Below are 24,431 nucleotides of genomic sequence, written 5' to 3'. Positions count from 1 at the left end.
GCAGCATTATTCACAGTATAACCCAAAACAAACACAAACCCAGTACAACCCCTTATTCCCCAAACAACCCAATGTTCACTGAGGAATAGATACACACAGTGTGGTACATGTCACACGAGGGACACTATTTTCCCTTAAAAAGGAATGAAATTCTGACACATGTTCCTACATGGATGACGGTAGAAGGCATTAAGCTGAGTGAAATTAGCTCGACACAAGGGATGGATTTTGTGTGACTGCACATATATGAGGTATTTATCAAGTTCAAGGAGACAAATAGTAGAATGGTGGTTGTCAGGGGCTGGGGGAGGGCAAGTGGGGAGTTACTGAATGGGTGCAGGGTGTCATTTTGAGAAGACGGCACCATGTTGGTGATGGATGGGGAATGTACTTAGTGCCACTGGACTGTATACTTAAAAATGGTTCAAAGGGTAAATTTTATGTTACATTTATATTACTCCAATTAAAAAAATGACACCTTATGGCGTCATTTTTATTATGAACCTACAGGTTGAACTCGACTGGGAGCATCCTGAGAACAGGGAAAGGTGTCCCCCCCTGCCCCCCGAGTCAGGGAGTTCTCCTAGGATCAGCAAGGTGTTGCTTCAAACGACTGCTGCTCCGACGGCCTGGATATGTCCCGTCCATCTTCAGACTGAGGCGCCTCCCGATGGCGGAGATCCCTCCAAAGGGTGAGGCTGTGCCTCCGCCATCAGAACTGGGGGTACCATAGCCAGAGTCTGTAGGGGAGAGGCAAGGTGGGCCTCTTGTTCGGGGTGATGTATCTCCTCCCCAGGCCTCATAAGGCCCAGGATTCCCATAAGTGGCCTTCTTCTCCGCTCGAGCTCACCTCCAGACTCTCCCCTCAAATTCCGCGCCTCGGGAAGCCAGCTGGCTTCTGGCTGGGCGGGCTCCGGAGGCCTTTTGCCCTCATCCAAGATGGCCGCCGCCGCCTCTGTGACAGGCCCGGTCACGTGAGGACGCCCGCCTATGAGGTCGCCGGGCTCGGACGTAAATTGTCCCTTCCGGCGCCCCATCCCGCGGCGGCGCCCGCCCTTGTCAACCGGAGCCTGAGCGATCATGGCAACGGGCTCGGGCGGGGAGCGCGTGGCAGCGGCGCCGGCGGCAGCAGTTTGGGCGCGGGCCGGGGCGGCGGAGCGGCGGCGGCGGCGCTGGCACCGGCGCTGGCACCGGCCCTGAGCGCCATGCAGCGGGGCGGCCCGGCGGCGCCGGCGCGCGGGAGTGAGGCGCGGGCGGAGGCCGCGGCCGGGGCGCGGGAGGCGGCGGAGCAGGGCGCGGTGGACGCGGGCGCGGCCGGGGAGCCGGAGCCCCAGGCGCGGGGGGAGCCGCCCCCAGCGCCGCCGCCGGCGCAGCCCCGCGCGGCCGAGGAGGGGGACGCCCGCGACCTCCGGCGGCCGCCGCCCGCGCCGTCCCCGTCCCGGTCCCCGTCCCGGTCCCCGTCCCCGTCCCCGTCCCCGCCGAAGCCGCCGTCCTCGCGGGGCCGCTGCTCGCGCGCCAAGCCCGGGAGCAAGGGCCGAAGCTGCCCGCGGGGCTCGGGCCGCCAGCCCCAGGAGCGGGCCTCCCGGCGGCGCGTCACCGTGGACAGCTCCAAGGCCAGGACCTCCCTGGACGCCCTGAAGATCAGCCTCCGGCAGCTCAAGTGGAAGGAGGTGAGGCCCGGCCGGCCCGAGGGCGGGGGGGGGGGGTGCTGGACAACCTCGGAGGGCCGGCGCGGCCCGGGCCAGCTCTGAGGGCCGAGCTCCTGGCCGCCACGCTGAGCCGCGTGTCGGCCGCAAGCTGTCCATCCTCAAGGCCTAGCCCAGGCTCGTCCTCCGGGAAGGCGTTCAGACCCCTCCAGGTCAGGTCGCCACTCCTCCTGTGGGGCTCTGTCTGCTTTGTAGACGTTTGTTTGTATGTCTGTCTCCCTCCACCAGCGGTGAGTTCCCTGCCTGGACCCTCTCTCTTCTACCTCTTCATTTAAGTTCTATTTGCTTAGCACTTACTGCATGATTCTCGCGCAGTTTAATAGTTTGTATTTTGGGGCAGACAGACCGAGGGTCTCACTGCCCTGCCACTGATTAGTGCGCCCTCAGGCAAGCTCCTTCTCTGTTTCCTCGTCTGTAAAGTGAGGCTACTAATACCTCTCTTGTGGTTCTGTTAGCATGAGAAGACTCATTGCCTGTTGTAGGACGCACAGGTGTGCAGTAAATGGTCTTACCACCCTCTCCTCTCTCTCCTTCACCATCACTGTCACCGTCACCATCAGCATCAGCATCCATGTATTATATGAACCAGGGCTTGGCGTATGGCAGGTGTCAGTGAGTGGCGGACGGAAGGGTGGATGAATGAATGGGTTATTTGTCCCTGAGCCCGTTTTAGATGTGGTGGGGCTGGGATGAAGCACCAATGACATGGAGATGCCCGTTGAAGCAGGTTGAGTGTAGCCCTGAGGCTTTCAGGAGCGCCAAGGCTGCCATCTGGGCTAGGCAAGTCCAGAGGTTTAGACCCAGATGGCCACTGAGGAAACAGGACCTGCAGCAGGCAATGTGAGGACTTAGCTGCTAAGCCCTGGGTCTTGGTTATGGTAGATGTTCAGGAATGGGAGGTGCAGAGATATGGCTGCGAAAGGATTAATGTCTCAGCATGAAGGAGTAATGTGGTTTGGAGGAAAGGACAGACTTCCTGGTAAGGGAAGTCTCATTCCAGGTGCCAGGGCCTTGGGGCTTGGATTTGGGGGAGGACTTTCGGGTCTGGGGAACATGGAGAAGTTGATGCATTCTGGAAGGGACCCAGGTCCAGGCCAGAGATATGAAGACCAGAACAAGAGAAAACTAGAGAACTTGTCAGTCCCATGGTCCTCATGAAGAGAGGATCCGGGGACTGAAACCAGGCCCCAGAGTCAGGCAAAGCGGCTTGGCCCAAGCAGGGCCTGGGCTGAGCTTAGCCTGTGGGAGAGAGACGTGAAGCTGTCTGGATCCCCAGAGATAGAGCCTTGTGGACTCAGAAATCTGCAGGCATCCATGGCAGCCCAAATTCACTCACTCATTCTCTAAGTAACCCTACACATTAAAGATGCTTGAGATGTAACGCTTGCTCTCAGGACCTTACGGTTCAGTAGGGGATGGAACCCATTCATTGCACTGTTGCAGGGCCTTTGCTGCTGCTTCCTGAAATGCTGTTCCCCAGTTATTTGCTTGGCTTACTCTGTCTCTTCAGATCTCTGAGCAAATGCCACCTCCTCCAGGAAGCCTTCCCTGCTGATACCTGCACCCACCCTTGTGCTTCTTTATTATTATTGTTGTTATTGTTGTTTATAGCATTGAAATCTGCCTTAAATATTTTGTACTGCTTGTTTATTGTCTGTTTCCATCACTAGAATGTAAGCTCCATGAGGGCAGGGATTTTGTTTTACTTACTGCTGTATCTCAGGTGCTTGGCACAGAGAATTTGCTCAATAAATATTTGATGAATGGATAAATCCATTATGTGACGAGTGTTTCTCTCTCAGTGAAGGCATAAGGTCAAGGAGGGGAAACCTCAGGAAGAGCTTCCTGGAGGAGAGAAACTCGAGCTGAGTTCTGAGTGCTGAAAAGGATTAGGAGTTATTTAGGGGTCATTGGCTGGAACCCCAGGACAGGGAGCAGTATGGGCAAAGCAGAACTACTCTGGGGTTAGCACGCAGTTCTGTAAAGTTGGATTTCAGAGTGGGCCAAGAATGGTGAGCAGTGAGGCAGGAGAAGTGAGCAGGGTTCGATTATGTGTCACACTGTGGGGCCTGAACTTTGTTGAGGAAGACTGTGTGAGCCTCTCTAGAATTTTAAGGTTCTTCTACTTCTTGACTATACTGCTTTGGCATGAGAGTTAAGCTCTTTAGGCCTTAGTTTGCCTGTTTGTCAAATGAGTGGGCAGAGCTTGTTCAGTGATTCCCACTCTCTCTCCAGCAACAGTCACATCGTGTAATGCTAATCTACACGCCACCCTTGCACTGGTGGACCCAGTGGGTGGGTGTTCTCCAGCATGCACCCCCTCCACTCCCGGCGCTGCCTTTCTCCTGCTCAGAAGGCATACTGGCATGTAAGTGGAGATACCCATTCCAGTATATTTTAAAACATAATTCGCTCGCAAGAATAAGACTGTACTATTAAATGTATCATTGTTTACTGAATATCACTCTTCCCAACTGGTCTGTGCGGTCCTGAGTGCAAGAGTGGTATCTGACGTGTGTCCCCAATGCTCCAATCGAATACACACTGGTGTTCAGTAAATGTTCATCCAGTGAATGGAGGAAATACATCAGCGCTCACATCTCTCAATACCCTGGAATGTGGAGTTTAAGAAGTACCAGACTAGGGACACTTTAAAATTTCTCACGGTACTCTTAGCACCCACTACAAAGTTGACTGCATGGCAAGAAACATGTGGCATAAACCAGGTTCTAACAAAGTGCAAACAAGTGGCTTCCCAGGCCTCAGTTTCCCTAGCTGCTACAGGGAAGATGTTGGACAAGATCATTTCCCCGTGCTGATGTTCTAGGAGCAGGAACCCCTGTTGGGGGTTGAGGCTTGAGGAGTGCACCCCGGTGTCCCTTGCGGGTCATATGTACTGCTGGCTGGCGGGCTTTGACAGGGTAGGCGGCTCGCCTAGTAAGAGACAAGGTCGTGAACACCAACCAAAGTAACGGCTCTGCCTCCTGCTGTATGTGCACAGTCAGGGGCCCTGAGCAGGCCAGCACCAGCCCGCCAGCAAGTTCAGATGTTGGCTCTACATTTCCCTTCTCCCCTCTTCTCTGTTCTGCGCACATCCCCAGCCACAGCAGTGACAGTAAACAGCAGCCCCTGTAATGAGCCCTCACATAGCTCTGTGCCCGGCATTCTTCTCAGTGCTTTCAGATTTGCAGTGATTTGATTCTCCAACAGCCTGATTCAGTAAGTGCCTGGTTGTCTCCTTTTCATGGGGGAGGTGGGTGGGGTCCTTAGAGGTTAACAGCCCAGGCCATACAGCTGGCAAGTGGCAGGACTAGCATTGGAAGGAGGTCGACCATTCAAAACCAGTCTGTAGTTCTGTGCCCTTCCCCTGCCCTCTGGGGGCTCTCTACTGGCAGGCCCTGGGTTAAGGATTGCAATAGGATATGAATAGGGTATGAATAGGATTCATTTCTTGCCCTTCAGCAGCTCCCAGGGTCAAGGGACAGACAAGCACACAACTACAGTCTCCATTCTGGAAGTTGAGCGGGTCAAGGGCATTTCATACAGAGTTGGAACAAAGGCAGGCAGTGTGGCTCGGGCCTGTGTGAAAGACGGGATGATAGCAGCTTAGGGAGGAGGTGGGAGAGCAGAGAGAAGGAAAAGAAGGTGCCAGATCACACAGGCTTGCCTAGATTCTCCTCCATAGATGGAACTTGCCTTGCCCAACCCTCAGATGATTCCCTTTTTAGTCCTGTTCACACTGGTTAGGTCCATTTCAACTGTGTCCACAATGTTAAATTTATTCCTCAAAAGAAACTTCACAAACATTTGCTCTGTGAACTTGTCGGAAAGACAAAAGTTCATTCTAGAATAGCCAAGTCCTGTTTACAGAGTCGCCTGTGAAGTGGCAACAGGAGAGAGAGAGGCCCCCTACTCGTAGTTGCTCGATGAAGGTTTGTGGGGCTGTCTGCTCCTTGTGCACTTGTGGGAGCCTTCCCCTCCGTCTTCTTTTGCAGTTTTGACGCCCTCATTAAAGAAAACCCCAGGGAAAAGACACCCTGGAGAATAGTTGCCACTCAGGTGAGCTGCCCTCCTTGGAGATGGAGGTTGTATACGTGTGCCCGTTGGTGCCATGGACACCACTCACAGGAAGCAGGGCTCCCGGAGACTTGATAAAAGGACTTTTGTTGACCACAGTGTGCATGAGCCCTGACCTAAGATCTTTTGTCTCCACATTTGTCTTCTGAAATTCATCCTGCCCTCCTCCGTTGCTCCTGCTCAGAACTTGTGCTGGTATTTTTTTTTTTAAAGATTTATTTATTTATTTATACATGCACTGGGTACAGTCAGAAGTGCGGGAGGGTGAGAGGATTCACCAGAGCCAGAGCGGGGAGCAGAGCAGGCAGAAGGACCGAAGTACCCTGCTGAGGGGAGCAGCGGGCGGCAGGAGAGGTCTGCGCGCCATGCGGGACCCTCCTCCGGTGGCCGGGGAGCAGCCGGGGATCGAACCTGCGCTGCAGAGGCTGCGGGCAGCTTCGCAACCCAGCGCTCAACTGCTGCGCCACCGGGGAGGCCCTGGTATTTTTTTTTTAAATTTTTTTAAAAGATTTTTTTTTTTAATTTTATTTATACAAGGACCAGGGTACAGGCCAGATGCGCGGGAGGGTGAGAGGATTCACCAGAGACAGAGCGGAGAACAAAATGGGCAGACTAACAAAATACATGGCTGAGGGGAACAGCGGGCGAGACAGGAGAGGTCTGCTTTGCCATGTGGGATTCTCGCTGGCCAGCTGGGATCGAACCTGCGCTGCAGAGGCTGCATACAGTTTCACAGAGCCACACTCAACCGCCTGCGCCACCAGGGAGGCCCCTGTGCTGGAATTTTTTTAAAAAGATTTATTTATTTATGCATACAAGGACTGGGATGTAGGCTGGAGTTGCAGGGTGTGAGAGGATTCACCAGAGACAAAGCAGGAAGCAGAACAGGCAGATCTACTGAAATAACCCTCCTGAGGGGAGCAATGGGCGAGACAGGAGAGGTCTGCTGCGCCATGTGGGTGTCTCCCTGGCTGGGGATTGAACTCATGCTGCAGCGGTTTCTGATAGCTTGATAGCTCTGTGTCTTTAACCCCTGTGCCACCAGGGAAGCCCATGTGCTGTTATAATGACTGCTGTCGAGGTATCTCTGAGGTGCTGGGCACTACTCACTGCCTCTCCTCATTAGCTACTCATTAGTCCAACTTTTCCTTGGATAAGTTTATTTAACCCTCACAGCAACCCTCTGAAGTAGATCCTATTATCATTCCAACTTATGGATGAGGAAACAGGTTCAGAGAAAGGCTGACCCAGGGCTAGCTCAAGGGCACACTAGTTGCAACTGGCAGAGCCATTTCATTCTGTCCTAGGAGCCAGTGTGCAGTCCCACGCCATCATTGTGCTAATCTGTTGCAAGTATCCACCCTGCAAGCAGTTGTTCTACTATTATTCCAAGATAACAAGTCCAGGATCGAGGAGTGAGCCCCAAGGAAGTGGGAGGCCAGGAAGTCGGGGGCAGCCAGCAGTGTCCCTTGTTCCCAAACCTACTTCTCGGTGTGGTTTCTACTTTTCCAGTCTCTCTGATTCTCCCTCCCGTGCCTCTTCTGAACGGGAGCTCTCCAACAACAGAGCAAGCCGCTCAGTGTCTGGAGAGCGACATGGCACATAGAACACACTGAAATATAACTTGCCTGGCAGGGGAGCATTCGGGGCAGGCCCCTCCAAATCCTACGTCATCGCTGCTTGCGAAGGAGAAGCGGGCTGTGCTGCAGATGCCTTGCCCCTCTGTGCCGCGTGAGCCCCCTGTGGATCACTGTGTCCCAGGTTCCTCGTGGGTGATGGCAGAGTGGAAAATGAAGCACCGAATAGTTTAACATTCCCCGCTTTCTCGTTTGAATGACCGTCATCATGACTTACGTTCTACTTTTTGAAAACAGCATTATATTTAAGAACGGTTTCCGTCCTACTCCGTCAACTGCTCTCCCTCAACAGACTTGTTATTTTAATGTCTCGTCCGCCAGGATTTTTCCTTTGTAAGTTAAGCTTGTCATGCCATAAAAATCACACATTGCCATCCTTTGAACAATACTATCTGCGTAACAGCCTCATGAATCCACACTAATCCTTAAACCTTTAAAAGGTGGTGAATGCCAGGGCACACATTCAAGTTCTCTAACCACTGCCAGCTAGGAGGCTGTCTTCTTAGCAGATGTTGTTATTGCTGGAGCGATTTTCTGTGTTATAGGAACATACTCCATTGTGAGTAACCTCAATCTTGGTAGCATTCTGGTTTCTGGTGTTGGAGCAGCAGAAGTTGCAAAAGCTCAATCACACATTTCTTTCTTCTTTGAGATCAATTCCTTGAAAAGACATGCTATGAAAGTAATCAGCCACTCGGAGTACCTTCTGTGAAGGGGAAGCTCTATTATGGGGGTGGCATGGACTTTGGATTCAGACAGATGACTTAAAATCCTTACCACTAACTGCTTATGTGATCCATGTGCTGTGTGCTAAGTACAGAGACTCCCTGAGCCTTGGTTTCTTCGACGGTGGCCAGTGACACTGATTTTGCAGAATTATAGTGAAATTCAGTGAGGGAATGGATGCCAACTGCCATAACCCAGTGCTTTGACGCTTGGGGACTTACGGCGAGTGTTAATTATGTCCCTATGTTGGCTGATGACAGGCATTGCTTATTTGATCCATTGTTTTTTAAACTAGAGAACATTGGAGAATTTTGTCTGCATCTATAGGTTACTGGTTAAATGGATATTGAATCATTTAACAAGCATTTGGAGAGCTACTTTGTGCCGGGTTATGGTTGGGTTTTTGGGACACAGCAGATCCCACTAGGAGGCAGTTACATTTTGAATATGTCAATGTGATATAATCTAGGCTTGATTTTTTTTAAATAACTCTGATTTAAAGCTTTTTCTTTTAAAGTCAGTTATACTTTAAGATTTCATGAATCTAACTGTGTTTTTAAAGCCCTATGCCAGACCCGGGGCCTGTCTTGTGCTTTGGTACATTCATTATATGTGTCACCATGGGAAACGTATTAGCTGTTTGAAGGATGTTAGTATCTTCACTTTGGGTTAAGCTGCAAGGTGACTAGTTCACAGGGGACAACTAAGGGGGTTATCTGAAGGTACCCTAGCTGCATGAAGACATGGATTTCCTGGGCTGACTCTTGCTCTCATCGTGAGGGCCCCTCTGCTCCCCGAAAGACCACAGCCAGGTGTGGCTCTGACTTGGCAGAAGACCCCTGGGCCTGCTTTGCTTGCCTGAGCCAACGGGTCCTCCTCTGTAAGGAGGAGCATGAAATCCTTAATAGGGTTGTTAGGAGGATTAGATCAGATAATCTTTGTATTACCTGGTGCTTCAGAGTAAGAGTACCTGTGGGTTTGACTCTCTCTCTCTGATTTCTAGGACATCGTAATTAAATTTTCCAACAGACAAGTCAATTTATATATAACTAAATAATCTGGCTATTCTCTTGCATTATTTTGGAGCCCGCCCCCTCCTGGTGGTTCCTCCTCTGCAGCTGAGTCATGTCCCCCTGATTCCTTTGCACAGGTTATACGTGAGAGAGGAATGGTGGCGTTTCTCTGTTCCAGATGGACGCACCTCTCTCCTTGCCCACTGCTTCGGATCCTGCCTGGTTTTAAGAGCTGCCTTGACCGCCATTTGTGTGTGGCTTCCCTGGCGGTTTCAAACCACTACCTAAGTCCTAGCAGGCCTTTCCTCTCCCCTCTGCTTCTGTGTCAGGGAAACCTCATCCTTAACCGGGTGAAAGAACAGGGCAGGATGATGGCGAGATTGCCCGCCGTCTCCCAGGAAGCTTCACTTTTCCAAGAACGCCCCAGTTCATCTGCTACAATTCTTGCACAGGCCTCATTTATCTATGATTTTCCTCTTTCATATTTTGATCTTTTTTTAAAAATTTATTTATTTATGCACACAAGAACTGGGGTAAAGGCCAGAGATGTGGGGGTGTGTGTGTGTGTGAGAGGATTCACCAGAGACAGAGTGGGGAACAGAACAGGCAGATTGACCGAAGTACACTGCTGAGGGGAGCAGCGGGCGAGACAGGAGAGGTCTCACCATGTGGGTTTCTCCCTGTCCAGCTAGGAATCTAACTCTTGCTGCAGAGGCTGCAAATTGCTTCATAGTGCGGTGCTTATCCCCTTGTGCCACCAGGGAGGCCCCCATATTTTGCTTTTTGTGTGTTTAGGGAGATTTTATTTCTCTTTGTGGTAGAACTATGGTTTATTAAAAAGCAACAGTGGAAACTTCTGGATAGTGTAGGGGATGTCCAAATATCTTTGTCAAATTCCAAAATGACCTATGTGCTAAAAATTTATACAGCCCCAAGCGTATGAAATAAAACCTGGAAATCCCCACTCTCCATTACCTACCCTCTCCCCTTTCCCCTCTAATTCTTCTCCTCAGGGGTCATGCCAGGATTACAGTATCAGTATGGTGTGTGTCTTTCTGATATTTTCCCCCTATTTCCTGTAAGTATCAGGATGCTACATTGTGCTATAGTAACAGCAGCCGCATAATATTGGCCTGGAACATGACAGGAGTTTATTTCTTGCTCATATTTAAGGGCAGGATCATGGGGGTGATGAGGGATGTCATCTCTCTCTTATTCAGAGACCTGGGCTTCCTGCTCAGCACCTGCTTCAGTGACTCACTGTGGGGGCAGCAGCGTGGTAAATGAACTGTGCAAGGGCAGACTTGCTCTCAGGAGTGACTGTGCTCGGATTTTTTTTTTTTTTGCCAAAGCCAGTTACATGCATGACTGACTTCAGAGGGACAGGGGCTGTGCTGTCCTCCTGTGAGGGTGCAAAGGGGAGCTCGGGAGCATCTGGGGAACCGGGCTCATGACCACATGATCATCATCTGTAGAGATGCAAGAGATACATACCTACAATTTTATTTTGTTCTTCATGCTGCAGTTGTATGATCCCTAGTGCTTGGCAGCTGCTTTTTTTATCAGTACCTCGTGGGCATCTTTCTCTGTTTCCTTATAGATTCATTTCATTTTACTAACAATTTAATCATCCATTGAATGGATCTACTACCATAAAATTTATTGATGATATTGTTTGAACATTTTTTCTTTGCTATTACGAGAAAGGTGCAGCAAACATCACCTTTTGAACATTAAGTATTTGCTCGTGCAATTAGTTCTGTAGGAGAAATCCCCAGGAGTTGCGGGGTCAAAGGGGGTGAGCACTTTCTGTTCCCACCCAGGTGCCCGGCGGGGTGTGTGTGTGTGTGTGTGTGTGTGTGTGTGTGTGAGAGAGAGAGAGAGAGAGAGAGAGAGAGCGTCTTGCTCCTGGCGTCGTGCTCTGCTACCTTGTGTCCGGGAAATCTAAGCTTTTGCTGAGCTGATAGGCAAAACTGTGTTCTTTTAACTCACATTTCCCTGCTTATCAACATGGTGGGACATTTTGGCCAAGCTTAATAGTCTTTTGTTCCGCTTCATTTGTGAAATGTCTCAGTGTGCTCTTCGCTCATTTATCTTTTGGGTTAAGTTTTTCTTATTGGTTTCTCAATATTACAGAGTTACTTTTTGTCTCATATGTGTTGTGAATCTTTCCCCTCCTATTTATTGTTTAATCATCTAACAGGTAATCATTTGTTTTGTGAGAGCTACATTATTATAAACAAAAAATTTTCTCCTTCCTATTCACTAAAAATAGTCCTTAATTATCATCAACTTGGTAGCCTAAGGAGGTTGGAGAAACACTTCCATCTTCAGGTGCTAGTAAACATCTAGTAAATTAGCAGGTTTTATGGGGAGGCTTAGAGTCTTATATTTCTATGAAACTAGATGTTTATTGTGGAAATTTCACACACATTGATCTAAGTTGTCTAGGACTCTAGCGTGTATAGTAGACTTCATTATTTCTGCCTAACAGATGTCATTGGTATGAGGCCCCACCACTCACCTAGTTCTGCCACCCGAGTGTCGTGATATTTGTAGCCCAGCTGCATATTTTTTTATTGTTGTCCAACTTTAATAACATCTGTAGCAGCTCTGCCAAAGTCAGCATGCTCTGAGAATTTGTTCTATTTCAACTCTCCCACCATTCAGAGGGCTTAAGTGACATACAGCTTCGAACGAGAGCTTGGGCCTCCTGGCTCCCAGGCCAGGTCTTGTTCCAGTAGTCACACGGTACATCTAACTAGAATATTCTTTCCTGGTCACTTAGAAATAAGGCCATTGGAAACAATGCAGGGCTGGGCATTGAGCCTGGCTCTTAGTTTTACTTGAAAAACACATTTATCACTTTTATAAATAGTCTTTGTACATTGTTTAAAATATTAAGACTTTGCAAAAAATTAAAAATATATAATCCCAACATAGAAATGCAATAACTATTTTCATTTTGAAGCATTTCATTGTAGCATTTCTCCTAGGCATAAATTTTTATATTTTATAAAAGCCTATATAATTTTGTTAATGTTTCACAAAGCTGATATAGCTTTATGATGTTAAAATTAATACCCACATTATGATTTAAACATTTCCCATACTATACTAATTTTTCATAAGTGTCATTTTAGTTGCTGCAAAAAATCTCATTTGGTGATTTATATTTCATGATTTATTTGCATGTTATAAAATGTTAAGATTGATGCCTCTATGAAAAAAATTCTGGAATGCTTCTCTGCTCTCCACCCCCACCCCCATACCTCATATTTTTTTCTTAAGATAAGCTTCCAGAAATGAAATAATTGAGTTAAAGGGCATGCCCATTTTCAGGCTTTTAGAATGTATTTCCAAAATGCATTCTCAAAGAGTTGTAGCAATTTGTACTCATTAGTATATGAGTTTCTTTAAGTACTTACTTTTGAAGGATATAATGATAAATCTTAGGGAAGAGAGTGATAGAAATGAATATTCTCTCTGTCTTTACTAAATATAACTCCAAGCAATTAGTTCCTACTTCAGAGCAGGGCATTTTAATATGACTATTTTGGTGTAGCTGATACATCTAAATTCACCACATTGAATGTAAAGTCACTTTAAAACTCTCAAATAATGTGTCCAGTCACATAGTCGATTCCCCCTGTCCTTTACCTCCCACATTAATTCCTTACCCCACTCCTGTTCTTACCCCCCAGGGTAAGACTTAAGTATTTCACATATGGTTGGGCCATGAACTGCTGAAAGTTTCAATAGTTTATATCTTAGGTTTGGTCAAAATATCTTTGTGTAAAAAAAGGATACTTTAAGAGCTGTGTTAAAATGTCATATGCCATTATTAGCTATTAAGGAAACAAAATTCAAAACCATAAAGAAATGCCACTTTCATACCCACCAGGATGTTTATAATAAAGAACACAGATTAAGTGTTGATGACAATGTGGAGAAATTGGAACCTTTATACACTCCTGCTGGGAATGTATAATGGTGCAGTCGTTTGAAAAACAGTTTGGCAGTTCCTCAAAATATTTAACATGGAATTACCACATGCCAACAACCCACTCCTAGTATAGATAGCCAAGCAAAATGAAATCTTATATCCACACAGAAACTGTATACTAATGTTCATTGTAGCATTTTTAATGAGAGAGAAAAGGCGGAAGCAACCAATTTACCACCAACTAATGGATAACTAAAATGTGGTATATACCACATTGGAATATTACTTGGCCCTGCAAAGGAATGAAGTACTGATCATACTCCAGATTGGATGAGCCTTGAGAATATGTTCCCAAAAGAAGTGACTGATCATCTTCATTATATCTTTGTTTTCTATTTCATGACTTTCTTCTCTTTGTTATTTGTTTCCTTCTGTTTTTTGAAGTCTATTTTGTTGTTCTTTTTCTGACATTAGGTTGGCTGCTTAGCTTATCATTAGCTTTTCTACTAAAAGTGTACAAGACTACACACTTGCCTCTCAGTGTTGCTTTAGCGCCACCCTCAAGTTTTGCTGTGTAGCATTTCATCAAATTACCTTTTATTTCTATATATTTCACATTTTCAAGAAAATTTCTTTCTTGACCCATGGGTTATTTAGATTTGTGGTTTGTTAGAGTTTTCACACATACAAGAATGTTTTGGCTTTTCCATTGTTAATTTCTAACTTAATTGCATCCTTGCTTAGGGGATGTTCTTTTTCTCCTCCTTTCTTTCCCACTTCCCCTTCCCTCTCTCCCTCATTAGCCGCCCGCCCCCCATTTTTTTGCTTTATAGCCTAATACTAGAGCAGATGTTCTATGTATGCTTGAAAGGGTGTATTGTAGTAACTAGGTGCAATATTTTACATATATATACATTTGTTAGATTAGAGCTTGAGGCTTGTATCATATAAATTTTATAGACCTACTGTTTTTGTCAGATTATTAATTACTTGAAGAGTTATATTAACGTTTTCCTCTATATTGCATATTTCATGTCTTTTAAAATTGATATTTTTATTTTTCCATTACCCCCATGCCAGCATAGAAGTTAACCTAACTATTTTTATTCCTCTTGTGATTGCCCTAGAAAATTTAATGTGTATAATTTCACAAAAGTTAAAGTTGCTATCTTTTTTTCTCTCATCAACACAAAGATCAACAACCTTAGGATGCTTTTGTTTTGCTTGTACCATCCACCTCACAGACAGACTTTCATTGTCCAATGTTTTACTTCTTACTTTATCCTTTTTTTAACTTCACAATTTAGACCTTATAATTATTTTTCATAGTCTCAGTGAATTTTAGGCTTACCTATGTTCATCATTTTAGTATTCTATTTTACAACTCAGATCTTCCTTCTGGAATCATTTTCTCTCTCCTGGAAATCACCTTTTAGAAGTTCCTTTAGTGATGGACTATTTGTGATATATTCTGTCAGTTTTTATTTATCCAAAATTGCCTTCATTTTGCCTTCTTGAAAGTTAGTGTTGCTGTGCATGCAGTTCTGTTGAGCTGCGTGGTCTCTGCACGCTGAGGCCATGGGGAAGTCACCTCTCAAGTCCACTCTTTTCTTCTGCTGGTAAAGTGTCTTTCTCCTGGTTGCTTTAAAATCCCTTCGAAATGTCTTCCGTGTCCTTAGGTCTATCTCGGCAAGAATTTCTTTGCATTTATTCTGCTTTGGATTTATTGAGATTCTTCTCTCTGAGGTTGGGTTGGATATCTTATCCATTCTGGAAAATTCTCTTGTGTTTTCTCTTTCATAGTGTCTCTCTCCCAGTCTCTTTCTTCTCCCTGGAATTCTGATTTAGATGTTGTTAAACCTTTTTTGACAGGGAGCTGTGTTTCTTGCAAATTTATTCTCTAACAATTCTTTGAGGCCTAGGTTTGAAGTGAGGATTTGCATCTTGTGCAGCTTCCCTGGAAGGCTCTACCAACCAGAACACTTAGAACTTCATGTTTGGACTTAAGCCTTTCAGCTTATAAGCATCATTGAGTGCTGACTCCAGACTTGGATGGAGAGGGTGTCATGGGTATGCATACCTGGGGGAGACTTTGCCCTTCTATTTCCCCTTTCCCTGAGCCAAGGGCAAGACAGGATGGCTTTTTTTCCTCCTTCACCCACTGAGAATGTGGGTGAGAGGGCCTGGCTTGAATTTGGAGTTTTCCAATCTGACGCTTGCGTTGCCAGCAGGCATTCAGGACCCAGAGTACACACAGAGGCCAGTCCTTTGCCAATGAACTGGGAACAAGATGATTATACTTGTCTTTTGAAAAGATCACGCTGGCTGCCTTGTGGAGGAGGGATTAGTATTCCCTAGTGGCGCCAGAGGCAAATTAGGATGCTGTTGTAGACTGGGTGCAAGATAGCACTACCTGGGACATGATGATGCTGGAAGGGGAAGGTTATTATCTCCCCTGGACTGTAAGATATTCAGTAGCAGGGAGCCTATCTCACTCATCTTTGAGTCCTCCGATGCCTGGCACAGAGAAGGCATTCAGCAAATGTTAATTGAATTGAACTGTGTAATCAGTAATGGTTTGAGTGCTGTTTTTTGGACTACCTTCAAAGTGACTATTTTCTTTAAAGGGAAATGACATAAAGGGATTCCAGGCAGTGAACTCATCCTGTCTCTTACATTGCAAGGCTCAAGCCAGAAATAGGGAGCCAGCTGCTGGTAAGTCCCTGCCAGCCTGAGATTTGGCTGGGTTTGCCTTCCGTGATCACTGAGCTTTCTTTAGCCTGTGCATTGCTCCTTTCTTAAGGAACCTCAGGCTCTGTTTGAAATGACTTACACAAAGCCTTGTCTTCTTACTGGATTTTTATGGCATTTTCTCAGAAATCACTAAGCTCTACAACTGCCTAGGCAAGTTTCAAAGATGTTCCTCTAATGATATGTTATAACTGTGAAAACTTCTCACTCTTAAGATGTTCTTGGAAAAAGTGCTCTGTGTCTAGGGAACAAAGGGAGAAGCAAATGATCCCCGCTGTGTGGCAGCTTAATAAGCTTCAGCTGGTCACCCAGGACTGTGGTTTGGAGAAATCCTGTGGTACTATTCCACTAGAATGTGCAGACGTATTTCAAGAAGTATGGGGAAATCAAGCGTACAAATGTGGTGATGTTCACTTCTGAGGCCTTGGAGATCTTTATTATTCACTCAATAAATGTATGTTGAATGTCTTGTGCAAGGCACTGCCCCATAAAGACAAACTCAGACCCCACCCCAGTCCTTGATCCAGGGCTGCTACTCGATCTCCTTTTGTGTGAATCAAAAAATGTTGACTTAGTCAACATAGTATTTCTATCTCAATAACAAATTATTTTCAGCAGATGTTGTTTTAATGAAAAGTTAATATTAGTTACTAAATAATAATTACATAACAAAGTACTTGTTGATTTAAACTTGGAATTCAGAAATATTCTGGAATAGTAAACAAATATCAGATGATTGAACTGCAACACAAAACCTCATATTTAACCAGTGCACGAATACCAACGAGGGATTTCTTTAAAGAGTTAAAAGTACTCACTAATTATTCATCAGATATAAGAGCAGGTTTTTTTTTAGAAACACAGTCTATTTTAGATATTTTTTGAGCGACAGTCTTAGGATAATCTGTTCTGTCAAAGGTGAGCAATGCATATTGTTAAAATAAGACGCTCATCCACGACATGTCAGATGATTCTCAACATTAATATAAAATTGCCCAGCCAAAATCATCTCATGTACATTTATCCCACCAGAATATTTCTGAATTCCCAGTTTAAACCACTGAATACTTTCCTTAAGATAATAGGTAAATATTATATAATAACTGTAACTATATTATATAATAACTGTATCATGGATTTCTACTGCTGTCAGAAATACAGTGATAAAATATGAGAAGTGTGCAAAATATTAAATATGCCTGAGTGTGAGCAGCCCCAAGCACCCTGTGGGTGACCTGGAGGGACACACATGATGGCCCTGGAAGTCCCATGCATGGAGCAGACATAGCTGAGGAGTCACGTGAGGTGTAAGAAGCCCACTAGGGACACGGGGAGGCAAGACGGGGTGGACTTGGGGGTGCAGAAAAGGCCTGTGTGAATGAGACTCTCTTGGGTGATCAAGGCGCCTTGTGTTTTTGACGGACTTGGGCTGATTTGCATCCTTGCCTCCTTTCTGGGTCGGTAACAGCTGAGTTCCCGACTGGCGAGATGGTCTATCCTGAGAGCAACAGTGCCCATCTTTTTCTCTCTCCCTGCCCACGTCGTCCTCTGTCTCAGGTCTGAGGTTTCTGCCACTATAGCCTGGATCAGCTGTATTTTTATGGCTTGTTTAATTTTCTTTCTTTCCCACCAGATTTTAAATTCAACTGGTACAAGGACCACATCTGTCTTGTTTATTATTGTTTATTATTGGGGCCTTGCTCCAGCGCGCAATGCCTGGGATACCATGTAATAAGCTTTTGATAGATACTGGCTGAAACGATGTTTTCCATTCATTCTTCAAACATTTCCTGAGCCCTCATTTTGTGCCATGGGCCCTGTTGAGCGCTGGGCAAACAAACAAATGACACCCTGTGGGACTCCCCTTAGGCAGCCCCCTCTGTGCTAATTACATCCAGAGGAGAAAGAGCAATGTCACCGGGAAGGAGGAGGGATAGCAGGGACCTCTGAGCTGAGCCGGGAAGGAGGAGAGGGGAGAGCAAGGTCTCCAGGTGGAGGCAGGAACAATATCCAGATAGGACTCTGCAGGTGCAGTAACAGGTGGGGGCCAGAATGGGGGGAATTGAGGGGCCAGAGTGTGAGGAGGGGAGAAGGGTGGGTGACGTGACCCCTCCAGTATGGGGGAATTGGGGGGCCAGACACCCCTGGAGTCCAGAGTGTGAGGAGGGGAGAGGGTGGGGTTGGGTGGTGAGCAGGAAGTGCGGACAACTTCCTGGAGGGCAGGGAGCATGACTCCTGCCCCATCTTCAGTGTCTGGCGAGTGGCTGGGGTGTAGTGAGCTGGGGTGTAGATGATTCTCTGTGACTCAGTCAGCCTGCAGAGCCAGCAAGGCAGCAGTCCTTGCCTGGCTGCAGAATAACTGCTGTCCTTTTAGGGAGCCTCCCAGCAGCCTCTTGATGCCTGCAGGGCCTGCTTCCTTCCTCTATTGTCTCTGCCTTGCTCACAGGTAACCCCGCCTGCCTGAGGAAGGACCTACGCCCAGGTGTGTGTGGTTGCCAACCCTTGGCCCCAAGCTGCCCCTGGAGTCCCGGGCAGGGTCGGGTGCCAGTGCTGGCTGTCTCTTCTCCACAGGGACTGTGACTCCCCTTTCCAATGAAGTGGGGGATCTTGGCCTTCCAGCCACTGATGTGTCCCCTCCAGGTAGTGCGCCCCCTTCCCTGTGTGGGCAGAGAGGCAGAGCCGCAGGGGACAGTGGAAGACTATCTTCCCCAAGCAGCAGGGAGAGATTTGTGGGCGCTGCGCCTCCTTATTGCCCTGATATCATGCTGCTATTTAATAAAGGCCTCATTGCTTGAAGGGCCATTAAGTAACCAATGATATATTTCAACCTCATTGAGGAAGATGCAGAGTTAAATCAAATTCAGACCATGTGGAAATAAAATAATAAAGAGGCTATTCACATGCGAGGCCTTCTTCCCCAGGGAAAAGGGAGGGCGCCACCCACCATCCAGAGTCTGCACTGACCCAGGTGCAGGTCTTCTTAGTCCTCACAGCTCTCCCCTACTGTGCGCAAAACTACCTTTTAACAAAGGCAGGTCCTCAAATAAAGTCAAGTCCAAGTCAGCTTGTTCTGTGAAACTCCACCGGAGGGTCGGAGGGTCGCCCATCGTTGCTGTGGCTTGTGCTTGTGGCTGCTAGTGGAGGCTTGTGGGGTGCATTGGAGGCGAGGAGATGGAGGGCTCTCTTCAAAATTCAGATTGAAAATTCTCATTCCTGTGAGAGTTGTGGAAAGGAGAGACGTGGCTTGACTTGAGAAGGTAAGAGATGAAGTCCACGGTGTCTTTGCTTTGAAAGTTTTCACTGATACAGACCCTGCTCCCTCTTCCTGTGATGACATGGATTCTTGACTCCACAGCCGAAATATATGGCAGATTTATAAAACAATGCAAACCGGCTCTTAGCTTCAGAATTTGTTTTCCCACATAGGTAAAGTATCTAACAACTCAGTGACCCCATCACACAAGTTGGGTTCCCCATAATAGAAACAAAAGCCACTGGTTGGTGGTTGGATTTTGAGTGGTAGAGAAGCAAGCACACTGGAGTGATTTCTCTGTGTGGGTATTTTTCAGATTAATGATCTCATTTAATCCTTGCAAACGTTTGAGGTGAAGAATATTCTCCCTGTTTTCCAAAGAAAGGAGTGAGTTCACAGAGGTTAAGAAACTTGCCCAAAGGCATACAGAACCAAGCTTTGAACTCAAGTCTTTATAATGATGACCTCCCAATATGGGCCTCTCCTGTTCTTAATTAGGGAATTCAGTATAACTTTCCTGAATGTTCAAGACATGTTAGCTACTGCATAAACATCTGCTGGTGAGCACTGCCTTCAATGATTCTGTGGCATATCTGAGCATATCTCTGGCATCACAGAGAAAAAGGACCCTTTTTTCTGGCTGGGGCCCCAAATTGGGTAGCTGGTGCCCTTAGACCTTATTTATATCATGACTCCAGCACCTCTCCGTGACCAGTCCAGTTGACACTGTTAGTCCTACTGTGGGTGGTCTCTATCCCCTGGTTCTAGCGCCAGAGTTCTAGCTGTGACCCTGGAGTCCAGCTGGCTCCATGAACTGTCCTTGCCTGGTGTAGGGTAAGGAAAAAGCATCAGGCTATTCTGCCCTCCCGCCATTAGGATAGATGAGGGAACCCTGTGGTCCTGAATGCATGCCCGATGGCGGGCACCTGAAGTGGGTACACCTGGCCTGAGAGACTGAGTTTGTAAGGGCGGCGTCACGGGGACGCCAGCAGAAGCCGAGAGAAGAAGAGAAGCAGAGAGAACGCCAGAGAGAGAGAGCCCAGATAGAGTGAGGATTTGCGGGGGGCTGGGAGGCCTGCCAGCCATATGCCCGGTAAATCTAGATAAGAGACCTGCAAAAGCCACTGAGGACTCTCACTCCTCCGTTACCCGGTCTGCTGGATCAGAAAACCTGCCCTGTGTTCTTCCTATCCTTATACCTGGGTCTTTCCCACACCTTTCAGCAAATTTCTTATTGTGTTTTCTGTCTTTCTGCAAAGGAAAGTCACCAAAAGCACTTCCTATATTGCAGGGCATTCTTATTCCCGGTGACCTATGCCCCCTGCCCCTGCCAGGGCTTTAGGCTTTGAGCTCCCTCACCTCAACTTCAAGGTGCTCTCATTTCTAGAACTGGGACTTTGTTCCAGTTCCCAGGAAATCTTTCACCTACGAAAAAACTTAGGGTATTAAAGACCTCCCACCCCTTTTTAAAATGGCACATCATATCCAGAGGACCACACTATTAGTCAATCTGCAATATATTGTTTTTCGCCAGCAGAGCTTAGAGCCTCGGGCTCTGTGCCTGTGAATCTCTCCTTTATGAATTTATTATCTCTACTAACTCTTGGCTCCGTATCAGCCTTCTCTTGTTGGGCTACAAATTCACTCTTGCTTTATTATTTATTAATCAACATTTAAGAGTCTGATAGCATTAGGGCACCACCTCCACTGTCTCACCTAGTCCTCGGAATAACTGCAGAGGGGCCGGAATTAGCTCCTTTTGCAGTGGGGGGGAAATGAGGTTCATTAACTTGTCCATGTTTCATCTAGTAAGTGGTAGGTCTGGGATTTGAACCCAAGTGTTTGGATTCTAAATCCACAAACTCTCCCAGATGAAAGGCAAGGCTTGTAGTTTCTTATTATCTTGCTGCTTGGGTTACTCTCTTCTGCTCCTTAATTAGCGATGACTCCAAATGAGTAGCACATTATTGAGCCTTCTGGGGTGGGAGTGGGTTTTGTTTTGACAGCAGTCACATACTCCACACTGAGAAGCTGTTATTTAATCCAGAATGAGAGATGGTAAAAGTCCCTGGGAAATTTGGAGGAAAGGAGAGGGAACATTTTTATTGGGCTAGTTGATTGAGCTCTAGGGTTTTAAATTTTTTTTCCCATTCTTTTTCTTCCTCGAAGGCTAAATTACTTCAAGGAGTTCTACCCAGTTCTTAAAAATGTCCGGGAGAATATAGATCAGTAAACTCCCGGGGTGTTGGGTCTTAGGTTTGCTGAAGCCTGAACTCAGCATATCCCATCTGATCCTAAGAACCACTTGGGGCAGCTGCTATAATCTGATTTCCCGGCAGGGATAGGACCTGGGGAAATTTTTTTTTTTTTTTTATAAACAAGCCCCCTTAGGCGGTTTTATGACTGGACTGGCTGGGGAAGCACTGCTTAGCGTCCTGGGAATTAGGTCCTTCTTGTGGCCCTCTGCTTAGTCTCTAAGCACCGCTGGTCATGTTGTATTGCAGTGGCCGGGATGGGAACTTTGAGGGCAGAAAGCACAGGATTCAGCACTACCACCTGACCGCAGATATATTTTATTATCTCAGCGCATAATCAAACAGTCTCACCTCCAGACCTCTGCTGCCTCTTCCTCTGCCTGGAAATAAGAAATTGTTTCCCTTTCTCTCCCCACCTCCTCTGACTTCTTAGTATTTGACTCTCAGGAACACATTACGTGATTCCTCCTAAATTGGGTCATTCATAATTATTTCTATAATAATATTTTTGTGTCTATCATTCCCCAATAGATTCTCGATCCCCTAAAATCAGGCACCATGACTCTCGTGTTTATTATTTTTGATGCTTATGTTAATTATTGATGATTTTATCACTAGGACTTACATTTCTTGCTGCAGGCCCAAGACCTAGCCCAGTATGGTGTAACTGAGCTCTCAGCTCTGCTTCTTTTATCTGTAAAGATGGATGCATGGGCGCTATCCAGCATGGTGTTGGGAGATTTAACTGAAATGCAGAATCTCAGAGCAGCTGGCATATAGGAGGCATCTAACGCATGTCCGATTTTGCCTTCTTTAGGAGAATCCTTTTGTGGTTATTGTACTAAATAGAACAGATTATGACCAAGTTTTTAAGGCTGTTTGCTTGATATACTATTTAAAAATATTTCTAGTATTGTTAAAGATTTAGAACTTAACCTTCTTCTCCCCACCTGTCTTTAAACTTCATTTTGGTGATCCATTTTGAGATTGCTACATGATTTCCCATGGATACTGTATCTTTCAGTTTTCCTTATTCAGTTTAGTGCTGAGAATAAAAATGATGTGATTGTAGGTTGAACTTAGTTTTTTTTTTTTTTAAGATTTATTTTTTATTTATACAAGAGCTGGGGAACAGTACAGATGTGCTGGAGGGTGAGAGGATTCACCAGAGCGGGGAACAGAAATGGCAGACTGATGAAATACACTGCTGAGGGGAGCAGCGGGTGGCAGGAGAGGTCTGCTCACCATGTGGTTTGCTCCGAGGCTGGAGGGGATCGAACCCGCACTGCAGAGGCTGCGGACAGCTTCACAGCACTGCGCTCAACTGCCTCGCCACCAGGGAGGCCCCCTGAACTTAGTATTTTAAAAAGAACACAGGTGGTAGGATGGGCTTCAAAGGTAGCAGCATGGACTCTCCTTCCCTGGAATTCCATAGATGAGAATAAGGATGTTGACTTGTGGAGATTTCTTCTAATTTTTTCACTGAGTTGACATTATTAGTGAATAAAATTCAGAAATTCATTTTGCTTCACCATCGAGTTAGGAGTAACTTTTGGATGAGAGATGACCCATTCAGATTTCAAGTTCATGAAGGCTTAAGGTGACTGGTGATCCTGGTTTGCCCAGAACTAGGTGATTTCCAAGGCCCAGCCTTTTTAAAGCTAGGACAGTCCTGGGGAAACTGGGATGAATCAGTGGGTTATTTTGCACAGCGCAAAGAGCAGCTTGGAATTGGAGTCACAGAGAAGTAAGCATTAGCATGTATTTCTGTTGTTTTTAGGAACACATGGACCTCAAGGAGTTGAAACCACCTTTTAAGGAAGTCTTATAGAGGTCTTTACAAATCAGTTTTACTTTTAAAGCCACTAAATTAAATATAGGGGATCTCAGATGTAATTGCTTTAGCACCATTTTAAACTCAATGACAGTTATTTAGAAATGAAGGGTATTGTATTTCAATCCCCAGTCTTGTCTTTTCTGCAGCTGCATGGCCACAACTAGCCAATTTATGTGACTCGTTTCCTAGTGTGAATCCTTTTCACTGATAATGCTGTGAGCAGATTAGCACTGAGTTTTTTTTTTCTAGTTAAAAATCAACAGTAAAACCGATATTATCATTTATGAATCTTGATAATAGGTCTGTTTGGAAAGAAGGACCCTTAAATACACATACGCTGTATATTATCACTTAAGTCTCACAGAGTAAATTTAAAAACTTCTTAAGTATGTGTTTCTAAAACATGTAAAGTGGCTTTCAAAGAGACATACATTGTTACATTGTTATGGTTTTTTTCCCCAAAAAATTGATATACAAAAATATCAGGGTAAAAAAACAAAGACGGTATAAGATGAAACCAGGAAACAGCCAGCATTTAGAAATGCATGACGCGAAAATCTTAAATGATTTTGAATGATGGAACAGACTTTGTTCAGAGGTTTTTTAGTTACCAAGGAAACACAGAAATGCAGCAAGCTGGTACCTATTAAGGCAAAACAAAAGATGTTGCTTAAGAGATGTCCAGCTTTTCCGAGTGCTGAAGGCTGGGGAAAATTTCCTCAGAGGGCCTTCGTGAAGTAACCCCAGGTGAAGTGATGGAAAGTGTCCCTCCTGCCTGGCCCAGCCTCTCATCAATACGTCAGGACTTTGTATGAGATAGTGCCCCTCGCCTCTCGAGGCACTCTGAGGGTGCCAGTGAGATGGGGTTATTGCACTTCCTGTGAGTTCCTCCCCTGTGGCTCTTCTGTAACCTCCTGGCAAGTTTTTAGCATTCAGATTTCCAGTATCCAGCCTACCTTGATTAAATCAGTATCTGTGTGCTTCTTAAATGCTCTTGGATGTTCTTGATAGAGAACTACTCATTTAGAGTTAAAAAAGCAAACTAGATATGTAAAGAAGGGAGAGTCTCTTTATCCAATAAACATTTGAAAAAAAATTCAATCTCACTGATATAATCATGAAGATGCAAATTAAAACTGATGAGAAACCTTTTCACATGCCCTTGATGGGGAAATATTCAGCGGTAGTAGAGTTGAAAATATGACCCCACCAGTTCCACTTTTAGAGATG

The 24,431-nt window shown here is 46.0% G+C and overlaps 1 protein-coding gene across 1 annotated transcript in view; it reads left to right on the top strand.

The window, feature by feature from the left end:
• The first annotated feature begins 1,205 nt into the window (after positions 1 to 1,205).
• TTLL11 (tubulin tyrosine ligase like 11) overlaps positions 1,206 to 24,431 on the top strand; it is a 197,085-nt gene continuing 173,859 nt past the window's right edge. The window contains exon 1 of the mRNA XM_037494722.2: positions 1,206 to 1,670. Within this exon, the coding sequence (XP_037350619.2) occupies positions 1,206 to 1,670 (465 nt within the window). The remainder of the gene's footprint in view (positions 1,671 to 24,431) is intronic.

This window comes from Talpa occidentalis, unplaced genomic scaffold (genome assembly GCF_014898055.3).
Source record: "Talpa occidentalis isolate TD23 unplaced genomic scaffold, MPIMG_talOcc4v2.1 talOcc4.7, whole genome shotgun sequence".
Taxonomy (NCBI): domain Eukaryota; kingdom Metazoa; phylum Chordata; class Mammalia; order Eulipotyphla; family Talpidae; genus Talpa; species Talpa occidentalis.
The sequence above is the reverse complement of the archived record's forward strand: the minus strand, read 5'-3'. Positions and strand labels throughout refer to the sequence as shown.